Source organism: Sebastes umbrosus, chromosome 4, assembly GCF_015220745.1.
Source record: "Sebastes umbrosus isolate fSebUmb1 chromosome 4, fSebUmb1.pri, whole genome shotgun sequence".
Classification (NCBI taxonomy): Eukaryota; Metazoa; Chordata; class Actinopteri; order Perciformes; family Sebastidae; genus Sebastes; species Sebastes umbrosus.
In genome coordinates, this window is record NC_051272.1 from 17,631,657 (window position 1) to 17,658,008 (window position 26,352).

At 37.2% G+C, this 26,352-nt stretch overlaps 1 protein-coding gene across 2 annotated transcripts; it reads right to left on the minus strand.

The window, feature by feature from the left end:
* Positions 1–17,108: 17,108 nt before the first annotated feature.
* On the minus strand, positions 17,109–24,956 carry hexa (hexosaminidase A (alpha polypeptide)). Of its 2 annotated transcripts, XM_037768315.1 has the most exons (14): positions 24,614–24,953; positions 23,617–23,721; positions 23,430–23,495; positions 22,739–22,785; positions 22,474–22,584; positions 22,293–22,394; positions 21,966–22,098; positions 21,514–21,694; positions 20,848–20,934; positions 20,673–20,745; positions 18,259–18,439; positions 17,945–18,035; positions 17,722–17,829; positions 17,109–17,594 (listed from the first exon to the last, which is right to left on the minus strand). In XM_037768315.1, the coding sequence occupies exons 1-14, from the start codon at positions 24,879–24,881 to the stop codon at positions 17,531–17,533; spliced, it is 1,617 nt and encodes a 538-aa protein (XP_037624243.1). In that variant the 5' UTR covers positions 24,882–24,953; the 3' UTR covers positions 17,109–17,530. The 2 variants fall into 2 exon arrangements, with proteins under 2 accessions (XP_037624243.1, XP_037624244.1); XM_037768316.1 differs by lacking the exons at positions 17,109–17,594; positions 17,722–17,829; positions 17,945–18,035 and adding an exon at positions 19,725–19,899 and having other exon boundaries at positions 18,297–18,439; positions 24,614–24,956.
* Between the last annotated feature and the right edge of the window lie 1,396 nt (positions 24,957–26,352).

Genomic DNA, 26,352 nt, shown 5'->3' on the forward strand with positions numbered 1-26,352 from the left:
GCCGGGGATACCCCGAAAAAGGAACGTGGCACCCCCCTCCTCTCCATCCTGTGGGCTCACCACCTGCGGGAAGAACCGCTTGGGTCGGGTGCGCTGCCACACGGGTGGCAGTGAAGGCCAGGGACCTCGACGGACTGGACCCGGGCGGCAGAGGCTGGCTCTGGGGACGTGGAACGTCACCTCTCTGTGGGGGAAGGAGCCAGAGCTTGTGCGGGAGGTGGAGCGCTATCAGTTGGATCTGGTAGGGCTTACCTCTACGCACAGCCTCGGTTCTGGAACCGTACTCTTGGATAGGGGTTGGACTCTATTCTTCTCTGGAGTTGCCCATGGTGTGAGGCGCCGGGCGGGTGTGGGGATACTCACAAATCCCCGGCTGAGTGCCGCTACGTTGGAGTTTACCCCGGTGGACGAGAGGGTCGCCTCCCTACGCCTTCGGGTTATGGGGGGGAAAACTCTGACTGTTGTTTGTGCGTATGCACCAAACAGCAGTTCGGAGTATTCGGCCTTCTTGGAGACCCTGAATGGAGTCCTGTATGGGGCTCCAGTAGGGGACTCCATAGTTCTCCTGGGAGACTTCAACGCGCACGTGGGCAACGATGGAGACACCTGGAGTGGCGTGATTGGGAGGAACGGCCTCCCTGATCTAAACCCGAGTGGTCGTTTGTTGTTGGACTTCTGTGCTAGTCATGGATTGTCCATAACGAACACCATGTTCGAACATAAGGATGCTCATAAGTGTACGTGGTACCAGAGCACCCTAGGCCGAAGGTCGATGATCGATTTTGTAATCGTATCATCTGATCTGAGGCCGCATGTTTTGGACACTCGGGTGAAGAGAGGGGCGGAGCTGTCAACTGATCACCATCTGGTGGTGAGTTGGGTCAGAGGGTGGGGGAAGACTCTGGACAGACCTGGTAAGCCCAAACGCGTAGTGAGGGTGAACTGGGAACGTCTGGAGGAGGCCCCTGTCCGAGAGATCTTCAACTCACACCTCCGGCGGAGCTTTTCTGGCATCCCTGTGGAGGTTGGGGGCATTGAACCCGAGTGGACGATGTTCAAAGCTTCCATTGCTGAAGCTGCGGCGGTGAGCTGTGGTTTTAAGGTCTTAGGTGCCTCAAGGGGCGGCAACCCTCGAACACCGTGGTGGACACCGGTGGTCAGGGAAGCCGTCCGACTGAAGAAGGAGGCCTTCCGGGATATGTTATCTCGGAGGTCTCCGGAGGCAGTTGCAGGGTACCGACGGGCCCGAAGAGCAGCAGCCACTGCCGTGACGGAGGCAAAGCAGCGGGTGTGGGAGGAGTTCGGAGCAGCCATGGAGAAGGACTTTCGGTCGGCACCAAAGTGCTTCTGGAAAACCATCCGGCACCTTAGGAGGGGGAAACTGGGAACCATCCAAGCTGTGTACAGTAAGGATGGGACACTGTTGACCTCAACTGAGGAGGTAATCGGGCGGTGGAAGGAGCACTTTGAGGAACTTCTGAATCCGACCAATAGGCCCTCTATTGTAGAGGCAGAGCTGGAAGCTGATGGGGGACCATCATCAATTACCCTGGTGGAAGTCACTGAGGTAGTCAAACAACTCCACAGTGGCAAAGCCCCGGGGGTTGATGAGATCCGCCCAGAAATGCTGAAGGCTCTGGGTGGGGAGGGGCTGTCTTGGATGACACGTCTCTTCAACACCGCGTGGAAGTCGGTGACAGTGCCTAAGGAGTGGCAGACCGGGGTGGTGGTTCCCCTTTTCAAAAAGGGGGACCAGAGAGTGTGTGCCAATTACAGGGGTATCACACTGCTCAGCCTCCCTGGTAAAGTCTACTCCAAGGTGCTGGAAAGGAGGGTTCGGCCGATAGTCGAACCTCAGATCGAAGAGGAACAATGCGGATTCCGTCCTGGCCGTGGAACAACGGACCAGCTCTTCACTCTCGCAAGGATCCTGGAGGGGGCCTGGGAGTATGCCCATCCAGTCTACATGTGTTTTGTGGACTTGGAGAAGGCATATGACCGGGTCCCCCGGGAGATACTGTGGGGGGTGCTGCGGGAGTATGGGGTGAGGGGGGCACTTCTCAGGGCCATCCAATCCCTGTACGCCCAAAGCGAGAGCTGTGTTCGGATCCTCGGCAGTAAGTCGGACTCGTTTCCGGTGGGGGTTGGCCTCCGCCAGGGCTGCGCTTTGTCACCAATCCTGTTCGTGATATTCATGGACAGGATATCGAGGCGTAGTCGGGTGGAGGAGGGTTTGCAGATCGGTGTGCTGAGGATCTCATCGCTGCTTTTTGCAGATGATGTGGTCCTGTTGGCATCATCGGTCTGCGACCTCCAGCACTCACTGGATCGGTTCGCAGCCGAGTGTGACGCAGTCGGGATGAGAATCAGCACCTCTAAATCTGAGGCCATGGTTCTCAGCAGGAAACCGGTGGATTGCCTACTCCGGGTAGGGAATGAGTCCTTACCCCAAGTGAAGGAGTTTAAGTATCTCGGGGTCTTGTTCGCGAGTGAGGGGACGATGGAACGTGAGATTGGTCGGAGAATCGGAGCAGCAGGGGCGGTATTGCATTCGCTTTACCGCACCGTTGTGACGAAAAGAGAGCTGAGCCGGAAGGCAAAGCTCTCGATCTACCGTTCAATCTTCGTTCCTACTCTCACCTATGGTCATGAGGGTTGGGTCATGACCGAAAGAACGAGGTCGCGGGTGCAAGCGGCCGAAATGAGTTTCCTCAGGAGGGTGGCTGGCGTCTCCCTTAGAGATAGGGTAAGAAGCTCAGTCATCCGTGAGGGACTCGGAGTAGAGTCCTTGCTCCTTTGCGTCGAAAGGAGCCAGTTGAGGTGGTTCGGGCATCTAGCACGGATGCCTCCTGGGCGCCTCCCTTGGGAGGTGTTCCAGGCACGACCTAGCTGGGAGGAGACCACGGGGAAGACCCAGGACTAGGTGGAGAGATTATATCTCTACTCTGGCCTGGGAACGCCTCGGGATCCCCCAGTCAGAGCTGGTTAATGTGGCCCGGGAAAGGGAAGTTTGGGGTCCCCTGCTGGAGCTGTTGCCCCCGCGACCCGATCCCGGATAAGCGGTTGAAGATGGATGGATGGACTAGAGAGTGGAGTCTTAATAGTTTGTTTTTTATTTATGTATCTGTATATGTATTTATTTATTTATTGCTGTTGAAATGTGTGTTATTGTCACTAATAAGACACCAACAAGCCTTGGAAGAAGGTCTCTCTTGTGTTCATCTTCCCAAGGATTACTTAAATTTTATCTGACTCATATGTTTTCTGGATGTTTATCCTTGCTCACTGGAGAGTGGTGTCTCAATAATTTGTTATATTTATGTATGTATGAATTTATGCATGTATTTTTTTATTATTATTATTTATTTATACCAAATAAAATAAGATAAAATAAAAAGGAATACAATAAAATAAAATACATTTAAATTAAATTAAATTAAATTAAATTAAATTTAAATAAATTAAATTAAATTAAATTGAAAAAGAAATTTGAATGTTCAATTTACTCTGACTAATATGTTTTCTGGATGTTTTTCTTTGCTCACTGGAAAGTGGAGTCTTAATAGTTTGTTTTATTTATGTATGTATCTGTATATGTATTTATTTATTTATTTATTTATTGCTGTTGAAATATCTGTTATTGTCACTGTTAAGACATCAACAAGCCTTGGAAGAAGGTCTCTCTTGTGTTCATCATCCCAAGGAAAATATCTTTTTTTCTGACTAATATGTTTTCTGGATGTTTTTCCTTGCTCACTAGAGAGTGGAGTCTTAATAGTTTTTTTTATTTATGTATCTGTATCTGTATATGTATTTATTTATTTATTGCTGTTGAAATATGTGTTATTGTCACTGTTAAGACACCAACAAGTCTTGGAAGAAGGTTTATCTTGTGTTCATCTTCCCAAGGAAAACGTCTTTTTTTTCTGACTAATATGTTTTGTGGATGTTTTTCCTTGCTCACTGGAGAGTGGTGTTTTAATAGTTTGTTTTATTTATTCATGTATGTATCTGTATATGTATTTATTTATTTATTGCTGTTCAAATGTTTAATTTTATTTAGTTATTCATCTATGTGTTTATCAATTTACTTATTTATTTATTGCGGTTGAAGTGTCTGTTATTGTCACTATAAAGACACCAACAGGCCTTGGAAGAAGGTCTCTCTCGTGTTCATCTTCCCAAGGAAAAGATCTTTTTTTTCTGACTGATATGTTTTCTGGATGTTTTTCCTTGCTCACTGGAGAGTGGTGTCTCAATAGTTAGTTTTATTTATGTATGTATGGATTTATGTATGGATTTTTTTTATTATTGTTATTTATTTATACCAAATAAGATACGATAAAAGAAAAAAGGAATAAAATAAAATAAAATACATTTAAATAAAATAAAATTAAATAAAATTAAATTAAATTAAATAGAATTAAATTAAATAAAAACAAATGTAAATGTGGTTCATTTTACTCTGAGTAATATGTTTTCTGGATGTTTTTCCCCTGCTCACTGGAAAGTGGAGTCTTACTAGTTTGTTTATTTATGTAAGCATCTGTATATTTATTTATTTATTTATTTATTTATTTATTTATTTATTTATTTATTTATTTATTTATTTATTTATTTATTTATTTATTTATTTATTTATTGCTGTTGAAATGTGTGTTATTGTCACTGTTAAGACATCAACAAGTCTTGGAAGAAGGTCTCTCTTGTGTTCATCTTCCCAAGGATTACTTCAATTTTATCTGACTAACATGTTTTCTGGATGTTTTTCCTTGCCCACTAGAAAGTGAAGTCTTAATAGTTTGTTTATTTATGTGTGCATCTGTATATGTATTTATTTATTTATTGCTGTTGAAATGTGTGTTATTGTCACTGTTAAGACACCAACAAGCCTTGGAAGAAGGTCTCTCTTGTGTTCATCTTCCCAAGGATTACTTCAATTTTATCTGACTAATATGTTTTGTGGATGTTTTTCCTTGCTCACTGGAGAGTGGTGTCTCAATAGTTTGTTTTATTTATATATTTATGGATTTATGAATGGATTTTTTTATTATTATTATTTATTTATACCAAATAAGATAAGATAAGATAAAAAAGGAATAAAATTAAATACAATTAAATTAAATTAAATAAAAACAAATGTAAATGTGGTTCATTTTACTCTGACTAATATGTTTTCTGGATGTTTTTCCTTGCTCACTCGAAAGTGGAGTCTTACTAGTTTGTTTATTTATGTATGCATCTGTATATGTATTTATTTATTTACTTGTTTATTGCTGTTGAAATGTGTGTTATTTGTCACTGTTAAGACATCAACAAGTCTTGGAAGAAGGTCTCTCTTGTGTTCATCTTCCCAAGGAAAATATCTTTTTTTCAGACTAATATGTTTTCTGGATGTTTTTCCTTGCTCACTAGACTCCTGGTAGGGTCTCCCATGGCAAATTGGTCTTAGGTGAGGGGCCGGACTAAGAATGGTTCACAAAAAACCCAATGACGACACGAGGCAGAGGAGGAGTTACCCGGCCCGGAGGAAGCCCGGGGCCCACGTCTGGAGCCAGGCCCAGACGGAGGGCCCGTCAACGAGCGTCTGGTGGCCGGGCTTGCCACGGAGCCCGGCCGGGGATACCCCGAAAAAGGAACGTGGCACCCCCCTCCTCTCCATCCTGTGGGCTCACCACCTGCGGGAAGAACCGCTTGGGTCGGGTGTGCTGCCACACGGGTGGCAGTGAAGGCCAGGGACCTCGACGGACTGGACCCGGGCGGCAGAGGCTGGCTCTGGGGACGTGGAACGTCACCTCTCTGTGGGGGAAGGAGCCAGAGCTTGTGCGGGAGGTGGAGCGCTATCAGTTGGATCTGGTAGGGCTTACCTCTACGCACAGCCTCGGTTCTGGAACCGTACTCTTGGATAGGGGTTGGACTCTATTCTTCTCTGGAGTTGCCCATGGTGTGAGGCGCCGGGCGGGTGTGGGGATACTCACAAATCCCCGGCTGAGTGCCGCTACGTTGGAGTTTACCCCGGTGGACGAGAGGGTCGCCTCCCTACGCCTTGGGGTTATGGGGGGGAAAACTCTGACTGTTGTTTGTGCGTATGCACCAAACAGCAGTTCGGAGTATTCGGCCTTCTTGGAGACCCTGAATGGAGTCCTGTATGGGGCTCCAGTAGGGGACTCCATAGTTCTCCTGGGAGACTTCAACGCGCACGTGGGCAACGATGGAGACACCTGGAGTGGCGTGATTGGGAGGAACGGCCTCCCTGATCTAAACCCGAGTGGTCGTTTGTTGTTGGACTTCTGTGCTAGTCATGGATTGTCCATAACGAACACCATGTTCGAACATAAGGATGCTCATAAGTGTACGTGGTACCAGAGCACCCTAGGCCGAAGGTCGATGATCGATTTTGTAATCGTATCATCTGATCTGAGGCCGCATGTTTTGGACACTCGGGTGAAGAGAGGGGCGGAGCTGTCAACTGATCACCATCTGGTGGTGAGTTGGGTCAGAGGGTGGGGGAAGACTCTGGACAGACCTGGTAAGCCCAAACGCGTAGTGAGGGTGAACTGGGAACGTCTGGAGGAGGCCCCTGTCCGAGAGATCTTCAACTCACACCTCCGGCGGAGCTTTTCTGGCATCCCTGTGGAGGTTGGGGGCATTGAACCCGAGTGGACGATGTTCAAAGCTTCCATTGCTGAAGCTGCGGCGGTGAGCTGTGGTTTTAAGGTCTTAGGTGCCTCAAGGGGCGGCAACCCTCGAACACCGTGGTGGACACCGGTGGTCAGGGAAGCCGTCCGACTGAAGAAGGAGGCCTTCCGGGATATGTTATCTCGGAGGTCTCCGGAGGCAGTTGCAGGGTACCGACGGGCCCGAAGAGCAGCAGCCACTGCCGTGACGGAGGCAAAGCAGCGGGTGTGGGAGGAGTTCGGAGCAGCCATGGAGAAGGACTTTCGGTCGGCACCAAAGTGCTTCTGGAAAACCATCCGGCACCTTAGGAGGGGGAAACGGGGAACCATCCAAGCTGTGTACAGTAAGGATGGGACACTGTTGACCTCAACTGAGGAGGTAATCGGGCGGTGGAAGGAGCACTTTGAGGAACTTCTGAATCCGACCAATAGGCCCTCTATTGTAGAGGCAGAGCTGCAAGCTGATGGGGGACCATCATCAATTACCCTGGTGGAAGTCACTGAGGTAGTCAAACAACTCCACAGTGGCAAAGCCCCGGGGGTTGATGAGATCCGCCCAGAAATGCTGAAGGCTCTGGGTGGGGAGGGGCTGTCTTGGATGACACGTCTCTTCAACACCGCGTGGAAGTCGGTGACAGTGCCTAAGGAGTGGCAGACCGGGGTGGTGGTTCCCCTTTTCAAAAAGGGGGACCAGAGAGTGTGTGCCAATTACAGGGGTATCACACTGCTCAGCCTCCCTGGTAAAGTCTACTCCAAGGTGCTGGAAAGGAGGGTTCGGCCGATAGTCGAACCTCAGATCGAAGAGGAACAATGCGGATTCCGTCCTGGCCGTGGAACAACGGACCAGCTCTTCACTCTCGCAAGGATCCTGGAGGGGGCCTGGGAGTATGCCCATCCAGTCTACATGTGTTTTGTGGACTTGGAGAAGGCATATGACCAGGTCCCCCGGGAGATACTGTGGGGGGTGCTGCGGGAGTATGGGGTGAGGGGGGCACTTCTCAGGGCCATCCAATCCCTGTACGCCCAAAGCGAGAGCTGTGTTCGGATCCTCGGCAGTAAGTCGGACTCGTTTCCGGTGGGGGTTGGCCTCCGCCAGGGCTGCGCTTTGTCACCAATCCTGTTCGTGATATTCATGGACAGGATATCGAGGCGTAGTCGGGTGGAGGAGGGTTTGCAGATCGGTGTGCTGAGGATCTCATCGCTGCTTTTTGCAGATGATGTGGTCCTGTTGGCATCATCGGTCTGCGACCTCCAGCACTCACTGGATCAGTTCGCAGCCGAGTGTGACGCAGTCGGGATGAGAATCAGCACCTCTAAATCTGAGGCCATGGTTCTCAGCAGGAAACCGGTGGATTGCCTACTCCGGGTAGGGAATGAGTCCTTACCCCAAGTGAAGGAGTTTAAGTATCTCGGGGTCTTGTTCGCGAGTGAGGGGACGATGGAACGTGAGATTGGTCGGAGAATCGGAGCAGCAGGGGCGGTATTGCATTCGCTTTACCGCACCGTTGTGACGAAAAGAGAGCTGAGCCAGAAGGCAAAGCTCTCGATCTACCGTTCAATCTTCGTTCCTACTCTCACCTATGGTCATGAGGGTTGGGTCATGACCGAAAGAACGAGGTCGCGGGTGCAAGCGGCCGAAATGGGTTTCCTCAGGAGGGTGGCTGGCGTCTCCCTTAGAGATAGGGTAAGAAGCTCAGTCATCCGTGAGGGACTCGGAGTAGAGTCCTTGCTCCTTTGCGTCGAAAGGAGCCAGTTGAGGTGGTTCGGGCATCTAGCACGGATGCCTCCTGGGCGCCTCCCTTGGGAGGTGTTCCAGGCACGACCAGCTGGGAGGAGACCACGGGGAAGACCCAGGACTAGGTGGAGAGATTATATCTCTACTCTGGCCTGGGAACGCCTCGGGATCCCCCAGTCAGAGCTGGTTAATGTGGCCCGGGAAAGGGAAGTTTGGGGTCCCCTGCTGGAGCTGTTGCCCCCGCGACCCGATCCCGGATAAGCGATTGAAGATGGATGGATGGACTAGAGAGTGGAGTCTTAATAGTTTGTTTTTTATTTATGTATCTGTATATGTATTTATTTATTTATTGCTGTTGAAATGTGTGTTATTGTCACTAATAAGACACCAACAAGCCTTGGAAGAAGGTCTCTCTTGTGTTCATCTTCCCAAGGATTACTTAAATTTTATCTGACTCATATGTTTTCTGGATGTTTATCCTTGCTCACTGGAGAGTGGTGTCTCAATAGTTTGTTTTATTTATGTATGTATGAATTTATGCATGTATTTTTTTATTATTATTATTTATTTATACCAAATAAAATAAGATAAAATAAAAAGGAATACAATAAAATAAAATACATTTAAATTAAATTAAATTAAATTAAATTTAAATAAATTAAATTAAATTAAATTGAAAAAGAAATTTGAATGTTCAATTTACTCTGACTAATATGTTTTCTGGATGTTTTTCTTTGCTCACTGGAAAGTGGAGTCTTAATAGTTTGTTTTATTTATGTATGTATCTGTATATGTATTTATTTATTTATTTATTTATTGCTGTTGAAATATCTGTTATTGTCACTGTTAAGACATCAACAAGCCTTGGAAGAAGGTCTCTCTTGTGTTCATCATCCCAAGGAAAATATCTTTTTTTCTGACTAATATGTTTTCTGGATGTTTTTCCTTGCTCACTAGAGAGTGGAGTCTTAATAGTTTTTTTTATTTATGTATCTGTATCTGTATATGTATTTATTTATTTATTGCTGTTGAAATATGTGTTATTGTCACTGTTAAGACACCAACAAGTCTTGGAAGAAGGTTTATCTTGTGTTCATCTTCCCAAGGAAAACGTCTTTTTTTTCTGACTAATATGTTTTGTGGATGTTTTTCCTTGCTCACTGGAGAGTGGTGTTTTAATAGTTTGTTTTATTTATTCATGTATGTATCTGTATATGTATTTATTTATTTATTGCTGTTCAAATGTTTAATTTTATTTAGTTATTCATCTATGTGTTTATCAATGTACTTATTTATTTATTGCGGTTGAAGTGTCTGTTATTGTCACTATAAAGACACCAACAGGCCTTGGAAGAAGGTCTCTCTCGTGTTCATCTTCCCAAGGAAAAGATCTTTTTTTTCTGACTGATATGTCTTCTGGATGTTTTTCCTTGCTCACTGGAGAGTGGTGTCTCAATAGTTAGTTTTATTTATGTATGTATGGATTTATGTATGGATTTTTTTTATTATTGTTATTTATTTATACCAAATAAGATACGATAAAAGAAAAAAGGAATAAAATAAAATAAAATACATTTAAATAAAATAAAATTAAATTAAATTAAATTAAATTAAATTAAATAGAATTAAATTAAATAAAAACAAATGTAAATGTGGTTCATTTTACTCTGAGTAATATGTTTTCTGGATGTTTTTCCCCTGCTCACTGGAAAGTGGAGTCTTACTAGTTTGTTTATTTATGTAAACATCTGTATATTTATTTATTTATTTATTTATTTATTTATTTATTTATTGCTGTTGAAATGTGTGTTATTGTCACTGTTAAGACATCAACAAGTCTTGGAAGAAGGTCTCTCTTGTGTTCATCTTCCCAAGGATTACTTCAATTTTATCTGACTAACATGTTTTCTGGATGTTTTTCCTTGCCCACTGGAAAGTGAAGTCTTAATAGTTTGTTTATTTATGTGTGCATCTGTATATGTATTTATTTATTTATTGCTGTTGAAATGTGTGTTATTGTCACTGTTAAGACACCAACAAGCCTTGGAAGAAGGTCTCTCTTGTGTTCATCTTCCCAAGGATTACTTCAATTTTATCTGACTAATATGTTTTGTGGATGTTTTTCCTTGCCCACTGGAGAGTGGTGTCTCAATAGTTTGTTTTATTTATATATTTATGGATTTATGAATGGATTTTTTTATTATTATTATTTATTTATACCAAATAAGATAAGATAAGATAAAAAAGGAATACAATTAAATACAATTAAATTAAATTAAATAAAAACAAATGTAAATGTGGTTCATTTTACTCTGACTAATATGTTTTCTGGATGTTTTTCCTTGCTCACTCGAAAGTGGAGTCTTACTAGTTTGTTTATTTATGTATGCATCTGTATATGTATTTATTTATTTACTTGTTTATTGCTGTTGAAATGTGTTTTATTTGTCACTGTTAAGACACCAACAAGCCTTGGAAGAAGGTCTCTCTTGTGTTCATCTTCCCAAGGAAAACATCTTTTTTTCAGACTAATATGTTTTCTGGATGTTTTTCCTTGCTCACTGGAGAGTGGTGTCTCAATAGTTTGTTTTATTTATGGATGTATGGATGTATGGATTAATTTTGTATTTTCATTATTATTATTTATTTATACCAATTAAAATAAGATAAAATAAAATTGAATATAATAAAATTAAATAAAATACATTTAAATTAAATTAAATTTAAAGAAAATGAATGTTGTTCATTTTACTTTGACTAATATGTTTTCTGGATGTTTTTCCTTGCCCACTGGAAAGTGAAGTCTTAATAGTTTGTTTATTTATGTATGCATCTGTATATGTATTTATTTACTTATTGCTGTTGAAATGTGTGTTATTGTCACTGTTAAGACATCAACAAGCCTTGGAAGAAGGTCTGTCTCGTGTTCATCTTCCCAAGGAAAACATCTTTTTTTTCTGACTAATATGTTTTGTGGATGTTTTTCCTTGCTCACTGGAGAGTGGTGTCTTAATAGTTTGTTTTATTTATGTATGTATGGATTTATGTATGTATTTTTTTTATTATTATTATTTATTTATACCAAACAAGATAAGATAAAATAAAAAGGAATACAATAAAATAAAATACATTTAAATTAAATTAAATTAAATTAAATTAAATTAAATTAAATTAAATTAAATTAAAATGTTGTTCATTTTACTCTGACTAATATGTTTTCATGATGTATTTCCTTGCTCACTGGAAAGTGGAGTCTTAATAGTTTGTTTATTTATGTATGCATCTGTATAAGTATTTATTTATTTATTTATTGCTGTTGAAATGTTTGTTATTGTCACTGTTAAGACACCAACAAGCCTTGGAAGAAGGTCTCCCTTGTGTTCATCTTCCCAAGGATTACTTCAATTTTATCTGACTAATATGTTTTCTGGATGTTTTTCCTTGCTCACTGGAGAGTGGTGTCTCAATAGTTTGTTTTATTTATATATTTATGGATTTATGAATGGATTTTTTTATTATTATTATTTATTTATACCAAATAAGATAAGATAAGATAAAAAAGGAATAAAATTAAATACAATTAAATTAAATTAAATAAAAACAAATGTAAATGTGGTTCATTTTACTCTGACTAATATGTTTTCTGGATGTTTTTCCTTGCTCACTCGAAAGTGGAGTCTTACTAGTTTGTTTATTTATGTATGCATCTGTATATGTATTTATTTATTTACTTGTTTATTGCTGTTGAAATGTGTGTTATTTGTCACTGTTAAGACATCAACAAGTCTTGGAAGAAGGTCTCTCTTGTGTTCATCTTCCCAAGGATTACTTCAATTTTATCTGACTAATATGTTTTCTGGATGTTTTTCCTTGCTCACTGGAGAGTGGTGTCTCAATAGTTTGTTTTATTTATGTAGGGATGGATTTATGTATGTATTTTTTTATTATTATTATTTATTTATACCAAATAAAATAAGATAAAATAAAAAGGAATACAATAAAACAAAATACATTTAAATTAAATTAAATTAAAAAGAAATTTGAATGTTCCTTTTACTCTGACTAATATGTTTTCTTTATGTTTTTCCTTGCTTGCTGGAAAGTGGAGTCTTAATAGTTTGTTTTATTTATGTATGTATCTGTATATGGATTTATTAATTTATTGCTGTTGAAATGTGTGTTATTGTCGCTGTTAAGACACCAACAAGCCTTGGAAGAAGGTCTCTCTTGTGTTCATCTTCCCAAGGAAAACATCTTTTTTTCTGACTAATATGTTTTCTGGATGTTTTTCCTTGCTCACTGGAGAGTGGTGTCTCAATAGTTTGTTTTATTTATGGATGTATGGATGTATGGATTAATTTTGTATTTTCATTATTATTATTTATTTATACCAAATAAAATAAGATAAAATAAAATTGAATATAATAAAATTAAATAAAATACATTTAAATTAAATTAAATTTAAAGAAAATGAATGTTGTTCATTTTACTCTGACTAATATGTTTTCTGGATGTATTTCCTTGCTCACTGGAAAGTGGAGTCTTAATAGTTTGTTGTATTTATGTATGTATCTGTATATGTATTTATTTATTTATTGCTGTTGAAATGTGTGTTATTGTCGCTGTTAAGACACTAACAAGCCTTGGAAGAAGGTCTCTCTTGTGTTCATCTTCCCAAGGAAAACATATTTTTTTCTGACTAATATGTTTACTGGATGTTTTTCCTTGCTCACTGGAAAATGGTGTCTCAATAGTTTGTTTTATTTATGTATGTATGGATTTATGTATGTATTTTTTTATTATTATTATTTATTTATACCAAATAAGATAAGATAAAATAAAAAGGAATAAAATAAAATAAAATACATTTAAATAAAATAAAATGAAATAAAATGAAATTAAATGAAATTAAATGAAATTAAAATGTTGTTCATTTTACTCTGACTAATATGTTTTCTGGATGTTTTTCCTTGCTCACTGGAGAGTGGTATCTCAATAGTTTGTTTTATTTATGGATGTATGGATGTATGGATTAATTTTGTATTTTCATTATTATTATTTATTTATACCAAATAAGATAATATAAAATAAAAAGGAATACAATAAAATAAAATACATTTAAACAAAATAAAATGAAATGAAATTAAAATAAATTAAATTAAATTAAATTAAATTAAATTAAATTAAATTAAATTAAATTAAATTAAATTAGATTAAATTAAATTAAATTAAATTAAATTAAATTAAATTAAAATGTTGTTCATTTTACTCTGACTAATATGTTTTCTGGATGTTTTTCCTTGCTCGCTGGAAAGTGGAGTCTTAATAGTTTGTTTATTTATGTATGTATCTGTATATGTATTTATTTATTTATTGCTGTTGAAATGTGTGTTATTGTCACTGTTAAGACACCAACAAGCCTTGGAAGAAGGTCTCTCTTGTGTTCATCTTCCCAAGGAAAACATATTTTTTTCTGACTAATATGTTTTCTGGATGTTTTTCCTTGCTCACTGGAGAGTGGTGTCTTAATAGTTTGTTTTATTTATGTATGTATGGATTTATGTATGGATTTTTTTATTATTATTATTTATTTATACCAAATAAGATAAGATAAAATAAAAAGGAATAAAATAAAATAAAATACATTTAAATAAAATAAAATAAAATAAAATTAAATTAAATTAAAAAATGTTTAAATGTTGTTCATTTTACTCTGACTAATATGTTTTCTGGATGTTTTTACTTGCTCACTGGAAAGTGGAGTCTTAATAGTTTGTTGTATTTATGTATGTATCTGTATATGTATTTATTTATTTATTGCTGTTGAAATATGTGTTATTGTCACTGTTAAGACACCAACAAGTCTTGGAAGAAGGTTTATCTTGTGTTCATCTTCCCAAGGAAAACGTCTTTTTTTTCTGACTAATATGTTTTGTGGATGTTTTTCCTTGCTCACTGGAGAGTGGTGTCTCAATAGTTTGTTTTATTTATGTAGGGATGGATTTATGTATGTATTTTTTTTATTATTATTAATTATTTATACCAAATAAAATAAGATAAAATAAAAAGGAATACAATAAAACAAAATACATTTAAATTCAATTAAATTTAAAAAAAATCTGAATGTTCATTTTACTCTGACTAATATGTTTTCTGGATGTTTTTCCTTGTTCGCTGGAAAGTGGAGTCTTAATAGTTTGTTTTATTTATTTATGTATCTGTATATGTATTTATTTATTTATTGCTGTTGAAATATGTGTTATTGTCACTGTTAAGACACTAACAAGCCTTGGAAGAAGGTCTCTTTTGTGTTCATCTTCCCAAGGAAAACATATGTTTTTCTGACTAATATGTTTTCTGGATGTTTTTCCTTGCTCACTGGAGAGTGGTGTCTCAATAGTTTGTTTTATTTATGTATGTATGGATGAATTTTGTATTTTTATTATTATTATTTATTTATACCAATTAAAATAAGATAAAATAAAATTTAATATAATAAAATAAAATACATTTAAATTAAATTAAATTAAATTAAATTAAATCAAATTAAATTAAATTAAATTAAATTAAATTAAATTAAATTAAATTAAAGAAATGTTAAATGGTGTTCATTTTACTCTGACTAATATGTTTTCTGGATGTTTTTCCTTGCTCACTGGAAAGTGGAGTCTTAATAGTTTGTTTTATTTATTCATGTATGTATCTGTATATGTATTTATTTATTTTTTGCAGTTGAAATGTGTGTTATTGTCACTGTTAAGACACCAACAAGCCTTGGAAGAAGGTCTCTCTTGTGTTCATCTTCCCAAGGATTACTTCAATTTTATCTTGACTAATATGTTTTCTGGATGTTTTTCCTTGCTCACTGGAGAGTGGTGTCTCAATAGTTTGTTTTATTTATGTATGTATGGATTTATGTATGTATTTTCTTTTATTATTATTATTTATTTATACCAAAGAAGATAAGATAAAATAAGAAGGAATAAAATAAAATAAAATACATTTAAATGAAATGAAATGAAATTAAATTTAATTAAATTAAATTAAAAAAAATATAAATGTTGTTCATTCTACTCTGACTAATATGTTTTCTGGATGTTTTTCCTTGCTCACTGGAAAGTCGAGTCTTAATAGTTTGTTTATTTATGTGTGCATCTGTATATGTATTTATTTATTTATTGCTGTTGAAATGTCTGTTATTGTCACTGTTAAGACACCAACAAGTCTTGGAAGAAGGTTTATCTTGTGTTCATCTTCCCAAGGAAAACGTCTTTTTTTTCTGACTAATATGTTTTGTGGATGTTTTTCCTTGCTCACTGGAGAGTGGTGTCTTCATAGTTTGTTTTATTTATGTATGTATGGATTTATGTATGGATTCTTTTTATTTTTTTTTTATTTATTTATACCAAATAAGATAAGATAAAATAAAAAGGAATAAAATAAAATAAAATACATTTAAATAAAATTAAATAAAATTAAATAAAAAAAAAAAAAATGTAAATGTTGTTCATTTTACTCTGACTAATATGTTTTCTGGATGTTTTTCCTTGCTCACTGGAAAGTGGAGTCTTAATAGTTTGTTTATTTATGTATGCATCTGTATATGTATTTATTTATTTATGGCTGTTGAAATGTGTATTATTTTCACTGTTAAGACACCAACAAGTCTTGGAAGGTCTCTCTTGTGTTCATCTTCCCAAGGATTACTTCAATTTTATCTGACTAATATGTTTTGTGGATGTGTATTTTTTTTTATTATTATTTATTTATACCAAATAAAATAAGATAAAATTAAATTAAATTAAATTAAATTAAAAAAAAAATTGAATGTTCATTGTACTCTGACTAATTTGTTTTCTGGATGTTTTTCCTTGCTCACTGGAGAGTGGAGTCTTAATAGTTTGTTTTATTTATGTGTGTATCTGTATATGTATTTATTTATTGCTGTTAAATTGTGTGTTAGTGTCTTTTAAGACACCAACAAGCCTTGGAAGAAGGTCTCTCTTGTGTTCATCTTCCCAAGGATTACATCAATTTTATCAGACTAATATGTTTTGTGGATGTTTTTTTTCCTAATTATTTTTTTTTTTTCATAATTTCTGTTATAATCGAATCTCTGATCACCTTAATATACCGTATTGTTGTTGACACTGTTAACATCTCTCCTTGCATTGTGTAAACTACAATTCGATGCAGAATCTTAACACCTGTTCTCTCTTCTGCTCATTCGTGAATGGTATCTTTGAGTTTTGTCTCATTTGTGAATATATAGTCTGTCCTCTCTACAGGTGTCTGAGTACTGAGGAGTTTTTTTGTTCGAGGTCCCATCATGTCCAGCATTTGGAAGTTGCTTTGCATCTCCTACTTCTTTTGTCTCAAATTGTTTCTCTATTTTATGTTATATAAATAAAATTAATTTGAATTGAGTTCCTGTTTGAAGTGTACATGTTCTTGTCATGTCTATCTAGGTTTCCCCTGGGACGACCTGGAACATCTTAATTGACAATGTGTGTGAAAGAGGCTGTCAATGTGTCTGTTTTCTGTCTATGATTAGTGTTGGGATTAGACTGGCAACCTGTCTAATCACAATGCATGTGTAGGGACAAAGGGTAATGCTATTTTTTTTTCTAAGTTGCTTCCAATGTTCAAAGTGTTACAGCAACATATGTTTAAAAAAAAAAACGTGTGACGACATCTGCACACCAACATTATTTTATTACATTTCAGTGCAAGAGTACAAGCTACAGCATACTGGCAGTAATATTCAAATTTAAAATCTACATTCTATATTTCCAGTCATCAAGTAGGCTACAATTCAACATGGCATTACAGTGTAGCACTGCGGGTTCTTCCAAACAAGGTCTTTGTTAACATTTCTATATTGTGTACTGCTAAATATGCAAAATTAAAATAAAAAGCGCATTACTCAAAAAGTATGTACAAAAATTGAGAATAAAAAAATATAGGTAATGAGATAAGTCCCTGAGAAAGCATTTTAATGTCTGCATAATTAAGACTGGAGCAACAATTTATTCAAGATTTTACAGCACTTTAAAAGAAGGCAGCCATGAACTTAATTTTCCAGGAAAACCTTGCAATGATAATCCATCCAGCATCTTCAAACACCTTGGTACTCGTGTTTGCAGTGTCCAACAGACAGAGGCTCTGCTCGGATGCCACGCCTTGAGGAGAAAGGGAAGCAGAAACACCATAATATAATAAAGCAAACATTATGAGAAAGAGCCCAGTGTCTTTAAGGTATGCCAGCACTAAGCTCTTTATAGGTCCTGGCTAGAAAAGGTAAAGTACCTCACGAGCTTGCAGCGAAAGTCCTGCAAGCGAGGAAACGCCTTGTCCACACTGGAGGTCTGCTTCTCATCGCTCCACAGTCTCTCTGCCGCAGCACTTGCCCTTGGCCTGCGATTTTGGGTGCAAGCAATGATTATTTTGATTGATTTCATGCAATTGTTGCTGCACTTACTAAATTAATTTGATTAGTTTTATGAATTCAGGGGTCTTTTTAGTATCGTACCAAAGACGTGGAGTGAGATTGGTGGCATCAACGTACTCCCCCCACATGGCGACCTCACCCCCTATCACCAGCTTCTTCTGTTCCTCAGTACCTGTGAGGGGACGGTGAAAAGCTTTGCTTTAATAATATAATGGGTTTTAATTAGGCTGGTAATGAGTTTACCATCAATCACAATCTTCACTTCAAATGTATCACACCACTTCAAGTCAAAACTCAGCAAGTCAACGTTTAAGTAGGCCTCTACATGCTCCCGTCACCTGCACATAACTGAGCCAGCTTATATAATGTGATATTACTTGGGCATGCACACAAACCAGAAAAGTTCCGTGGCTGCACGGTGTAGTAGGTGCGCCAGTCCTGGCCATAGGAAATGTGGTTGATGTACCACGGGGCTGCTAGCAGGACCCTCATGCCAGCTTTGGTCATCTTGCTGAGCTCTGCCTTATAACTAGCTGGGGTGCCCTTCCAGATGTGCAGCACTGTGTCCTTAGGAATCTGAGCAGGGTGACAAACAACATGTCGTCTTGCCCTTCTGTGCTATATTGCGACTGACCTGTCTGTTTACATGTAGTGTTTTAAAAGTCACATATAAAAGCTTTTATCAACAAGGGAAAGCTTTTACCGAGACATGGTTCACAGAATTTGTACCCCCAATGGGGCAAAACATCTGAACTTTCAGATCCAAATGGATTCTTGAAATTGGTTCTTATGCTGCAAAAGCTGCAAAGGCTGTTCATAAAACTAAAAGCTGCACCAGAATAAACTTTTTTACAAAATATCACCATCTTGGAGCATGCTGTGTTCAGTACATGATGGTACTTTAATCAAAGAGAGTACAAGGGAAACTGAATTGTATAAATCTATGCTTGCAAACAGGTTATCTCCCATGACATGCTGTAAAAACATTATTTCTTCAGGAGCAAATGCTTTTACAGCCTTTTAATGTCTAAACTGCACAGAGCAAATTAATGTAAATCTGAAATTGACAATTAGTTAATTTCTGTTGAGTTTGGTACAGTATTATATACAGTATATACCATTACATTATTAAAGTATATTCGCTTCTATCATTTGTAGTCAAATTAGATGGAGCCAACTATAGTTTTTAAACCAACAGAAACGCCCAATAGGCTTCAAGTTACAGTTTTAGCTGGCAAAATTAGTAACACACCATGATGACAATGGTTTATTGGTAGTTTATCCGATAAGCAACCTGAATGTAAAACAACTACGGTCTGCTTTTGATAGACTTATATCTCTCTCCTGTGCTGGGCCTTTGCTTTCATAATTTTTAAGCACGGAGCTTTGTCAAATAATTGCCAATGGCAGAATCTTTATACTTATGCAAGGGAAAGAGTGTGCATGTTAGCCATGGGGCATCAGAAAGCATTGAGAGCTTGTACCACAGCAATCACACCTCTCTTACAAGCTGAATACTGTTTGTAGTGTGTTCACACTGGAAAAGCGATTATAAAGTACATTGGTTTCAATGCTATGATGATTTCTGTGCAGTCCATTCTGTATATAATAAGTATAGCATATGGAATTGGGACACAGAGTATTTCTCTGTAACATTAATGCAGAGATAACAGTGTTCACTGCCACCTAGTGGTAGGGCAACAATAGAACATTATGTGTTGCACTCAAAAAGGTTTGGCCGTGTATATCCTATATTTTAGAGGAAACCAAGTTTACCTGTAAATTATTATTATTAGAGACAAAAAAGCACAGCAGATGACAACACTTCAAATAAGCCACAGCACACAGGCTCGTTTCTGACCCTTGAAGGCGAGGGGCCACACAGTGTAGTAGCGAGCCCAGTTGTGTGTGGGCCCTGGCAGGTCCAGATACCACGGAGAGGCCAGAATTACCCTGAGCCCTGCTTTAACCACCTTGCGTACTTCACACAGGTAACAGCCTTCCCTCCATACCTCCACCACTGATAGAGACCTGCGCTGCAACACAATGCTGTAGACTCTCAGACTGACAGGAACTGGTTGTGTGATACATTAGTTTCTCTTTATCAGACAATATACTGTTAAAGGTTGTGGTTGAAACCACTAAACCCGCTGAGGTCAACATTATATCCTTTTCTAAAAAACAGATTAGAGTAAGTTGATGCCTACATAAGTGTTTATTCTAAATTATTTTAGCCATATTATGTGACAATTACTAGCCTATCTGAAATGAAAAGAGCAGAATACCCTCTTTGAACATTTACATTATTACAGGAAAAATTCCAATGATCCACCTGCTGCAGGGAGAAATTTAAGAACAAAAGTGTTTAAGTGTGACAAAATAAATGCTATGTTTTAAATATTAAAGTTTAAATATCTCCTTCAGTGAATGCAGATACTTAAACACAATATAAAATAGCTGAAATGATATTCCAAAAATGAATTAGGCCAATAACTACATAATAAACCAGCGCTCGTTTTAGATGCCTGGATCTGCAGCAAGCGTTACAATGCAATAGTTAAACTTTACTGGTGAAGACGAAACACATGGTGGTGCTGCAATGAAGTTCAAATTGTCAGCATTTCAAATATTGATATTTGTGAATATGTAAATTACCGCTTATCTGTAAAAATCTATATCATGCACCCCTGCACATGCAGAAACAAATATAATATTTTAAACAATGTCTAAAAAGCATGTGAGTCTATATGAACACCACTGACACACAAATATGATATCATTGCGGTGTTATTTGTTGGGGTGTACTTACTCGTTCATGGTAGTCAAACACATCCTGCCACACGATAGATGTCTTGTTGAGAGCTGAAGTGATGTTCACAATGCTGGAAATAGAGACATTAAAGACATTTGTAACATTTGCATGTTGGTTGGTGTATTTTTCCAAGCTTTCTACATTGTACAGTACGTTTCCCTTTACAACCTACTTCTCTATGTAGAATGCTTCCAGTTTGGTGAAGTCTGCCTCAAATCCCATCTTCTGCATGAATGCGTGGACATCTGGGTTGGATTTCCTATGGAGACAAGCCGTGGGAGTTTTTTTGTAATTTTAAAGACATGTACCTACAGCAACTACCTGGTGCAAGATATAAACTTTTTCTTCCTTTCCTTTTCCTTAACAGATGAAAAAAAAATGTATGTATGTCAGGCTGCAACTAACGCTTATATTCATAGTTGATTAATCTGCCGATTATTTTCTCGATTGATCGATCCGTTTTTTGGTCTATAAAATGTTGGAAATGTTGAAAAATGTTGATCAGTGTTTCCCAAAGCCCAAGATGACGTCCTCAAATGTCTTGTTTTATCCACAACTCAAAGATATTCAGCTTACTGTCATAGAGGAGTAAAGAAACCAGAAAATAATCATATTTTAGAAGCTGGAATCAGAATTTTTTACCTTTTTTTCTTGAAACATTCCTGAAACCGATTATCAAAATAGTTGCCGAATAATTTAATAGTTGACTACTAATCGATTAATTGTTGCAGCTCTACATGTGTACAAATTCAGTAACAATGTAAATAAACAATAGTGATCAAAACCAGGTCAAAAACAGTCAGCAGGAATTGAAATGATCCGTCACGTTTCAACCCACCAGCAGGTAAAGTCCACCTCATCCCCTCCTAAGTGGATATAGGAATCAGGAAACACCGATGACACTTCCTTAAATAGTCTCGCCATGAACTGGTAGGTGGAGGGCAACACTGGATTAACAGGACCGAAAGTACCTGAAAGGGTGCTCCCTCTGTAGCAGGGAGTCAACAGGTCAGACTGCCCTATAGGGAATAAATGGTCATTTATCAGATTTATTTTGTGCATTGTCTGCTGAGTACAGACATTTTGTTGCATGAGAGTCCTCCAGGTAAGAAGGAAGTCAAACACAAGATTCAGAACAAGTCTTGTTGCCAGTTATAGTCTTGGCTTGCAGGTTTGGCAGACAGGATTCCTGTTGGACCAAACCAGGCATAACGCCAAGTACTTTATGTTTAAGATCAAGGAGCTGGGATCATCTGGATAAAACTGTTTAATTTTAGAGTAAATTTGTACCTTTTCCCCAAGATTGGGTGTGGCCTGGAGAATCAAACTCAGGAAGGACCCTTATGCCCCACAGTCTGGCATGTGAGATCACCCTTCTCACGTCCGACTGGGTGTAGATGTGAGTCATCGGATGGAACGCCCCCTAAATCAGAGCCAGAAGTCTTTGTTCAGGGTGGATGCAACTTTGCAGTATTCTCCTACCTCATTATTCTACATGCAGTAGACCTAGTTAAAAATCTAGGTTAATGTAAAATAAACGTGTGTAATCTCCTAAAATGCAGATACAATTATTCTTTCTCATTACTTCTAACATCTCGCTTCATCTGCATGACATACCTTACTGGAAAGGTCTGGAAAGGTCCGGCTCTGGTACGGGAAGGAGGGGTCATCAACAATGTGCCAATGAAACACATTGAATTTACTGTAGGCCATTGCATCCTGACGAGAAAGATATATGTCAGTACCACTGAGTAAAAACAGACGACTGAAACTCAGAATATGGTCATCTGATAATTACCAGAGTTTTTAAAATGGCCTGCAATGGTAGATAGTGACGTGAAGTGTCCAACAAAATCCCCCTGAACTGAAACCGGGGGAAGTCGTCGATCTCAGTCTTGTTCACAAAATACTAAAAGAAGACACAAACAGGAAAAAAAATCATTTGATTTAATTGATCCACCCCAAACATTAAAAGCTCTATAACAAGGTGAGGATGTGTATTCAAGAAGGAATAGCTTTAGAGGCCTTGTGAGTTTTGAGCATTTTTAAAAATTCTGACTTACTGAGCCAAAATCATCTTGATACACCAGCTGACTGAAGGTTTCCAGACCTGTGCTTAATCAGAGGGCATATAACATATAATCAGCAATCAATTAAATCTGTACAGATAAAAGTGGGAAACTTAGATCAGTTATTGAATATTGGGTCACGTGAGGAATCCAGTGCAGCTTGCTAGGAGGAACCTAGCCTTTTCTTTGCTTATCGTAGCTGATTGTTAAAGAGGACCTATTATGCTTATTTTCAGTTTCATACTTGTATTTGGGGTTTCTACCAGAACATGTTTACAGGCTTTGAAGTCCAAAAAAACGGTTTACTTTTCTCATACTGACTGTGCTGCAGCATCGCTTTTCACCCTCTGTCCAAACTAGCTGCTAGGCAGGTATTATGCAAATGTGTTACTTGGTGACATCACCACGTTACAGAAGAAAAGGTGGGACTTTAAGCGGGGCGTTTCAGGTAGTTTTTCAGCAGTGTTTCTGTCGGGGAGAGTAACTCCCTTTGGCGTGAACTTTTAGGCTTTGTAACTTTGCAGACCTTTTACATGCACAAAAAAACTATATAAAATACTAAAGGAAAGGGAAAAAGCATAATAGGTCCTCTTTAACATATTTGTCTCATTTCTTTGTGCTTTTGTTCACACATATTCTTATTTTGTTTAAACATGTTCTTCAAAAACGTATTGGCTATAATCACCTCTTACTGCCCCCCACACTGTTTCCGCATTCAGAGATGCTTGTCCTGCAGAGACACTCAGATTATCTGGCACACAAATAAAAGTGAGTTAGATAATGCATTTAACCCAACCGGTTGGGACGGTTTGTTGACACTGTGTGACCTTTACCTGTTGTGCTCTGGCTCAGATGAATGTGTCAATACTTACATCTCTCAGAAGAGTCCTCATTTGGGTAACCCTCACAATCACCGTGGTCAACACTGATCTCCACGGTGAAGGGTTTAACCTCATTGAATCGCAGAACACCATTTCCTGTTGGTCATAAAAGTGAAGTTATTACGATCACGAGTTGCTGGGTTAAGGTGCCTGTGCACTTTCATTTTGACAATGTTACCATCAAACCAGCATTATTCTACAACCTATGGTATTTTTTGAAAACACAAACATGTGCTATAGGCTACTGGTCCTTTGTCATTGTGGGTGTTTAGAGTACAGTACACTGACTGACTGATGAACTGCTGTCTCTACAAAAGCCCATTGATCTACTTTAAAAGCCAACATGACAAACAACATTCAAAACAAAACCAGTGAGCACTTTGCTCTACATGTTAGTGCATCCATAAAGTTATAAATGGTTCAAATAGTAAATTCTGTGTAACCATAGACAATTTAGTATGTGGTTTTATATGTTTTTTTTTATCGTTCATAGTTTGCAGTAATAGTTTTTATATTATATTATATATTTTTACATATTTTAGAAACATATCCATGTGAAACAAAAAGTGTGTCATAAAATACAAGTATTTTATTTTTTTATACTATTTTTATACTGTGAAATATATTTGCTGATTATTTTTGTAATGAAATAAAGTATGAAAATAGTTTGTAATAATTGTGTGTAACCATATGACAACTTAGTGTGTGGTTTTATATGCTTTTTCATCGGTGATAATTATTTTTAGATTATATATTTTTACATATTCTCGAAACATATCCATGTGAAACAAAAAGTGTGTCATAAATACTCTTAATGCTATAACACTAGAATTTAAAAAGGACAGGATTTACTACAATTTGTACATTTTATGTATTTATAATGACATATTCACAGCACATTCTGGTCCTATATATTTACCATTTGTGTTATTTTGACTGGTTTAACTCCAGCAAGATGTAAAATCTTAATAGTCTTAATTCTACCTACCATAGTCTGGAAAGATGAGAGTAAAATATCTCTTGAATGCAGTATCCAGAACAGAGCAGCCCTGCTGAGCGGCTGACTGTCTTCCGTACCCAAAGTAGAAAGCCTGCGGGCTCAGAGGGTATCTCTCGGTTGAGGAGCTGAAAGTCTGCGGTAATGGCCACACACCCTCCACTGTATGCAGGCCAAACTGGAGGACAAGTAGTAGTAGTAGTGAATTAAAATTTGGACGAGTATATCGTCCAAAACTAACCATACACATGACTTCCATACTACTCTATTCAAAGGGAAACTGCACTCTGTGAAGATGCGCCAGTCAGGTGCGCAAGAGCATGCTGTCACATGACTGAGGCCACAAGGTGTGGGTGTTTTTATTTCTGTCTTTTGAATCTAAAGGTTAAACAAAGATTGAGATATTATTATTATTATTAACAATCCCAGTTTTTCTGCAGATTAACTTTAAATAATGAATTTGATTAATATCTTAGCAAAATATTATATCCATAAAATGATATGGCCCTCCTTTTATACTTTTAAAGATACTGGTTTTAAAACATATTCGATTGATTATGATTAAATTATTTAGACATTTCAATTTTATTCCAATTGTTTAACAGACACCGATTTTTTTTGATTTTTTTATTAATCTTTCCCTTCCTTACATTTTATACTATTTTTATACTGTGAAATATATTTGCTGATTATTTAATATATATAAATATAAATATAAATGACCATATGACAATTTAGTATGTGGTTTTATATGTTTTTTTATCGTTCATAGTTTGCAGCATATGATAATTCTTTTTTATATTATATCATATATTTTTACATATTTTAGAAACATATCCATGTGAAACAAAAAGTGTGTCATAAATACAAGTTTTTTATTTTTTTTGAAATTTTCCTGTACAGTCCATCTGACATAAGGTCGTCTTATAATATTTTTATATTGTGTAATATATTTGCTGATTATTTTTGTAATGAAATAAAGAATGAAAAAAAAACTAAAAACATGGTAAAATAAATGATTCAAATAGTTTGTAAATTCTGTGTAACCATATGACAATTTAGTATGTGGGTTTTATATGCGGCGTATGATAATTATTTTTTATATTATATTATATATTTTTACATATTTTTGACTACGATTGATTATGATTAAATTATTTAGACATTTCAAATTTATTCCAATTGTTTAACAGACCCCGATTGTTTTTTTTTGTTTTTTTGATTAATCTTTTCCCTTCCTTACATTTTATACTATTTTTATACTGTGAAATATATTCACTGATTATTTTTGTAATGAAATAAATTATGAAAAATACTTGTCTTTTTTAATATATTTACTGTATTGTTATTGTTGTTATTATATATATCTTGTCCTAATTTTTTGTTATCACTATTATGTAGTCATATTATTTCTTTATATTAATCTTGTCTCTAGGTGGAGGTTTCAGATAAACCCAGTCGTTTTTTTGCCTCTTCCTGCATTGTATATTATTATTTATTTTTTTGTTATGTTGTATAGTCTTAAATTGTGCAAAACAAATAAACAATAAACAAAACAGAAAAAAAACTAAAAACATGTAAAATAAATGGTTCAAATAGTTTGTAAATTCTGTGTAACCATTGTGACAATTTAGTATGTGGTATTATATGCTTTTTTTTTATCATTCATAGTTTGCAGCGTATGATAATTATTTTTTATATTATATTATATATTTTTATGCTGTGAAATA

What these genes read in the sequence shown, in the direction of transcription:
- hexa (XM_037768315.1), bottom strand. Translation starts at nt 24,881, where the DNA reads ATGGAAGTCATGTGTATGGTTAGTTTTGGACGATATACTCGTCCAAAT. An exon ending in TGAGGACTCTTCTGAGAGAT is followed by an intron (nt 23,496 to 23,616) that starts GTAAGTATTGAC and finishes TTTGTGTGCCAG; the next exon opens with ATAATCTGAGTGTCTCTGCA. An exon ending in TTCCAGACCTTTCCAGTAAG is followed by an intron (nt 22,099 to 22,292) that starts GTATGTCATGCA and finishes GCTCTGATTTAG; the next exon opens with GGGGCGTTCCATCCGATGAC.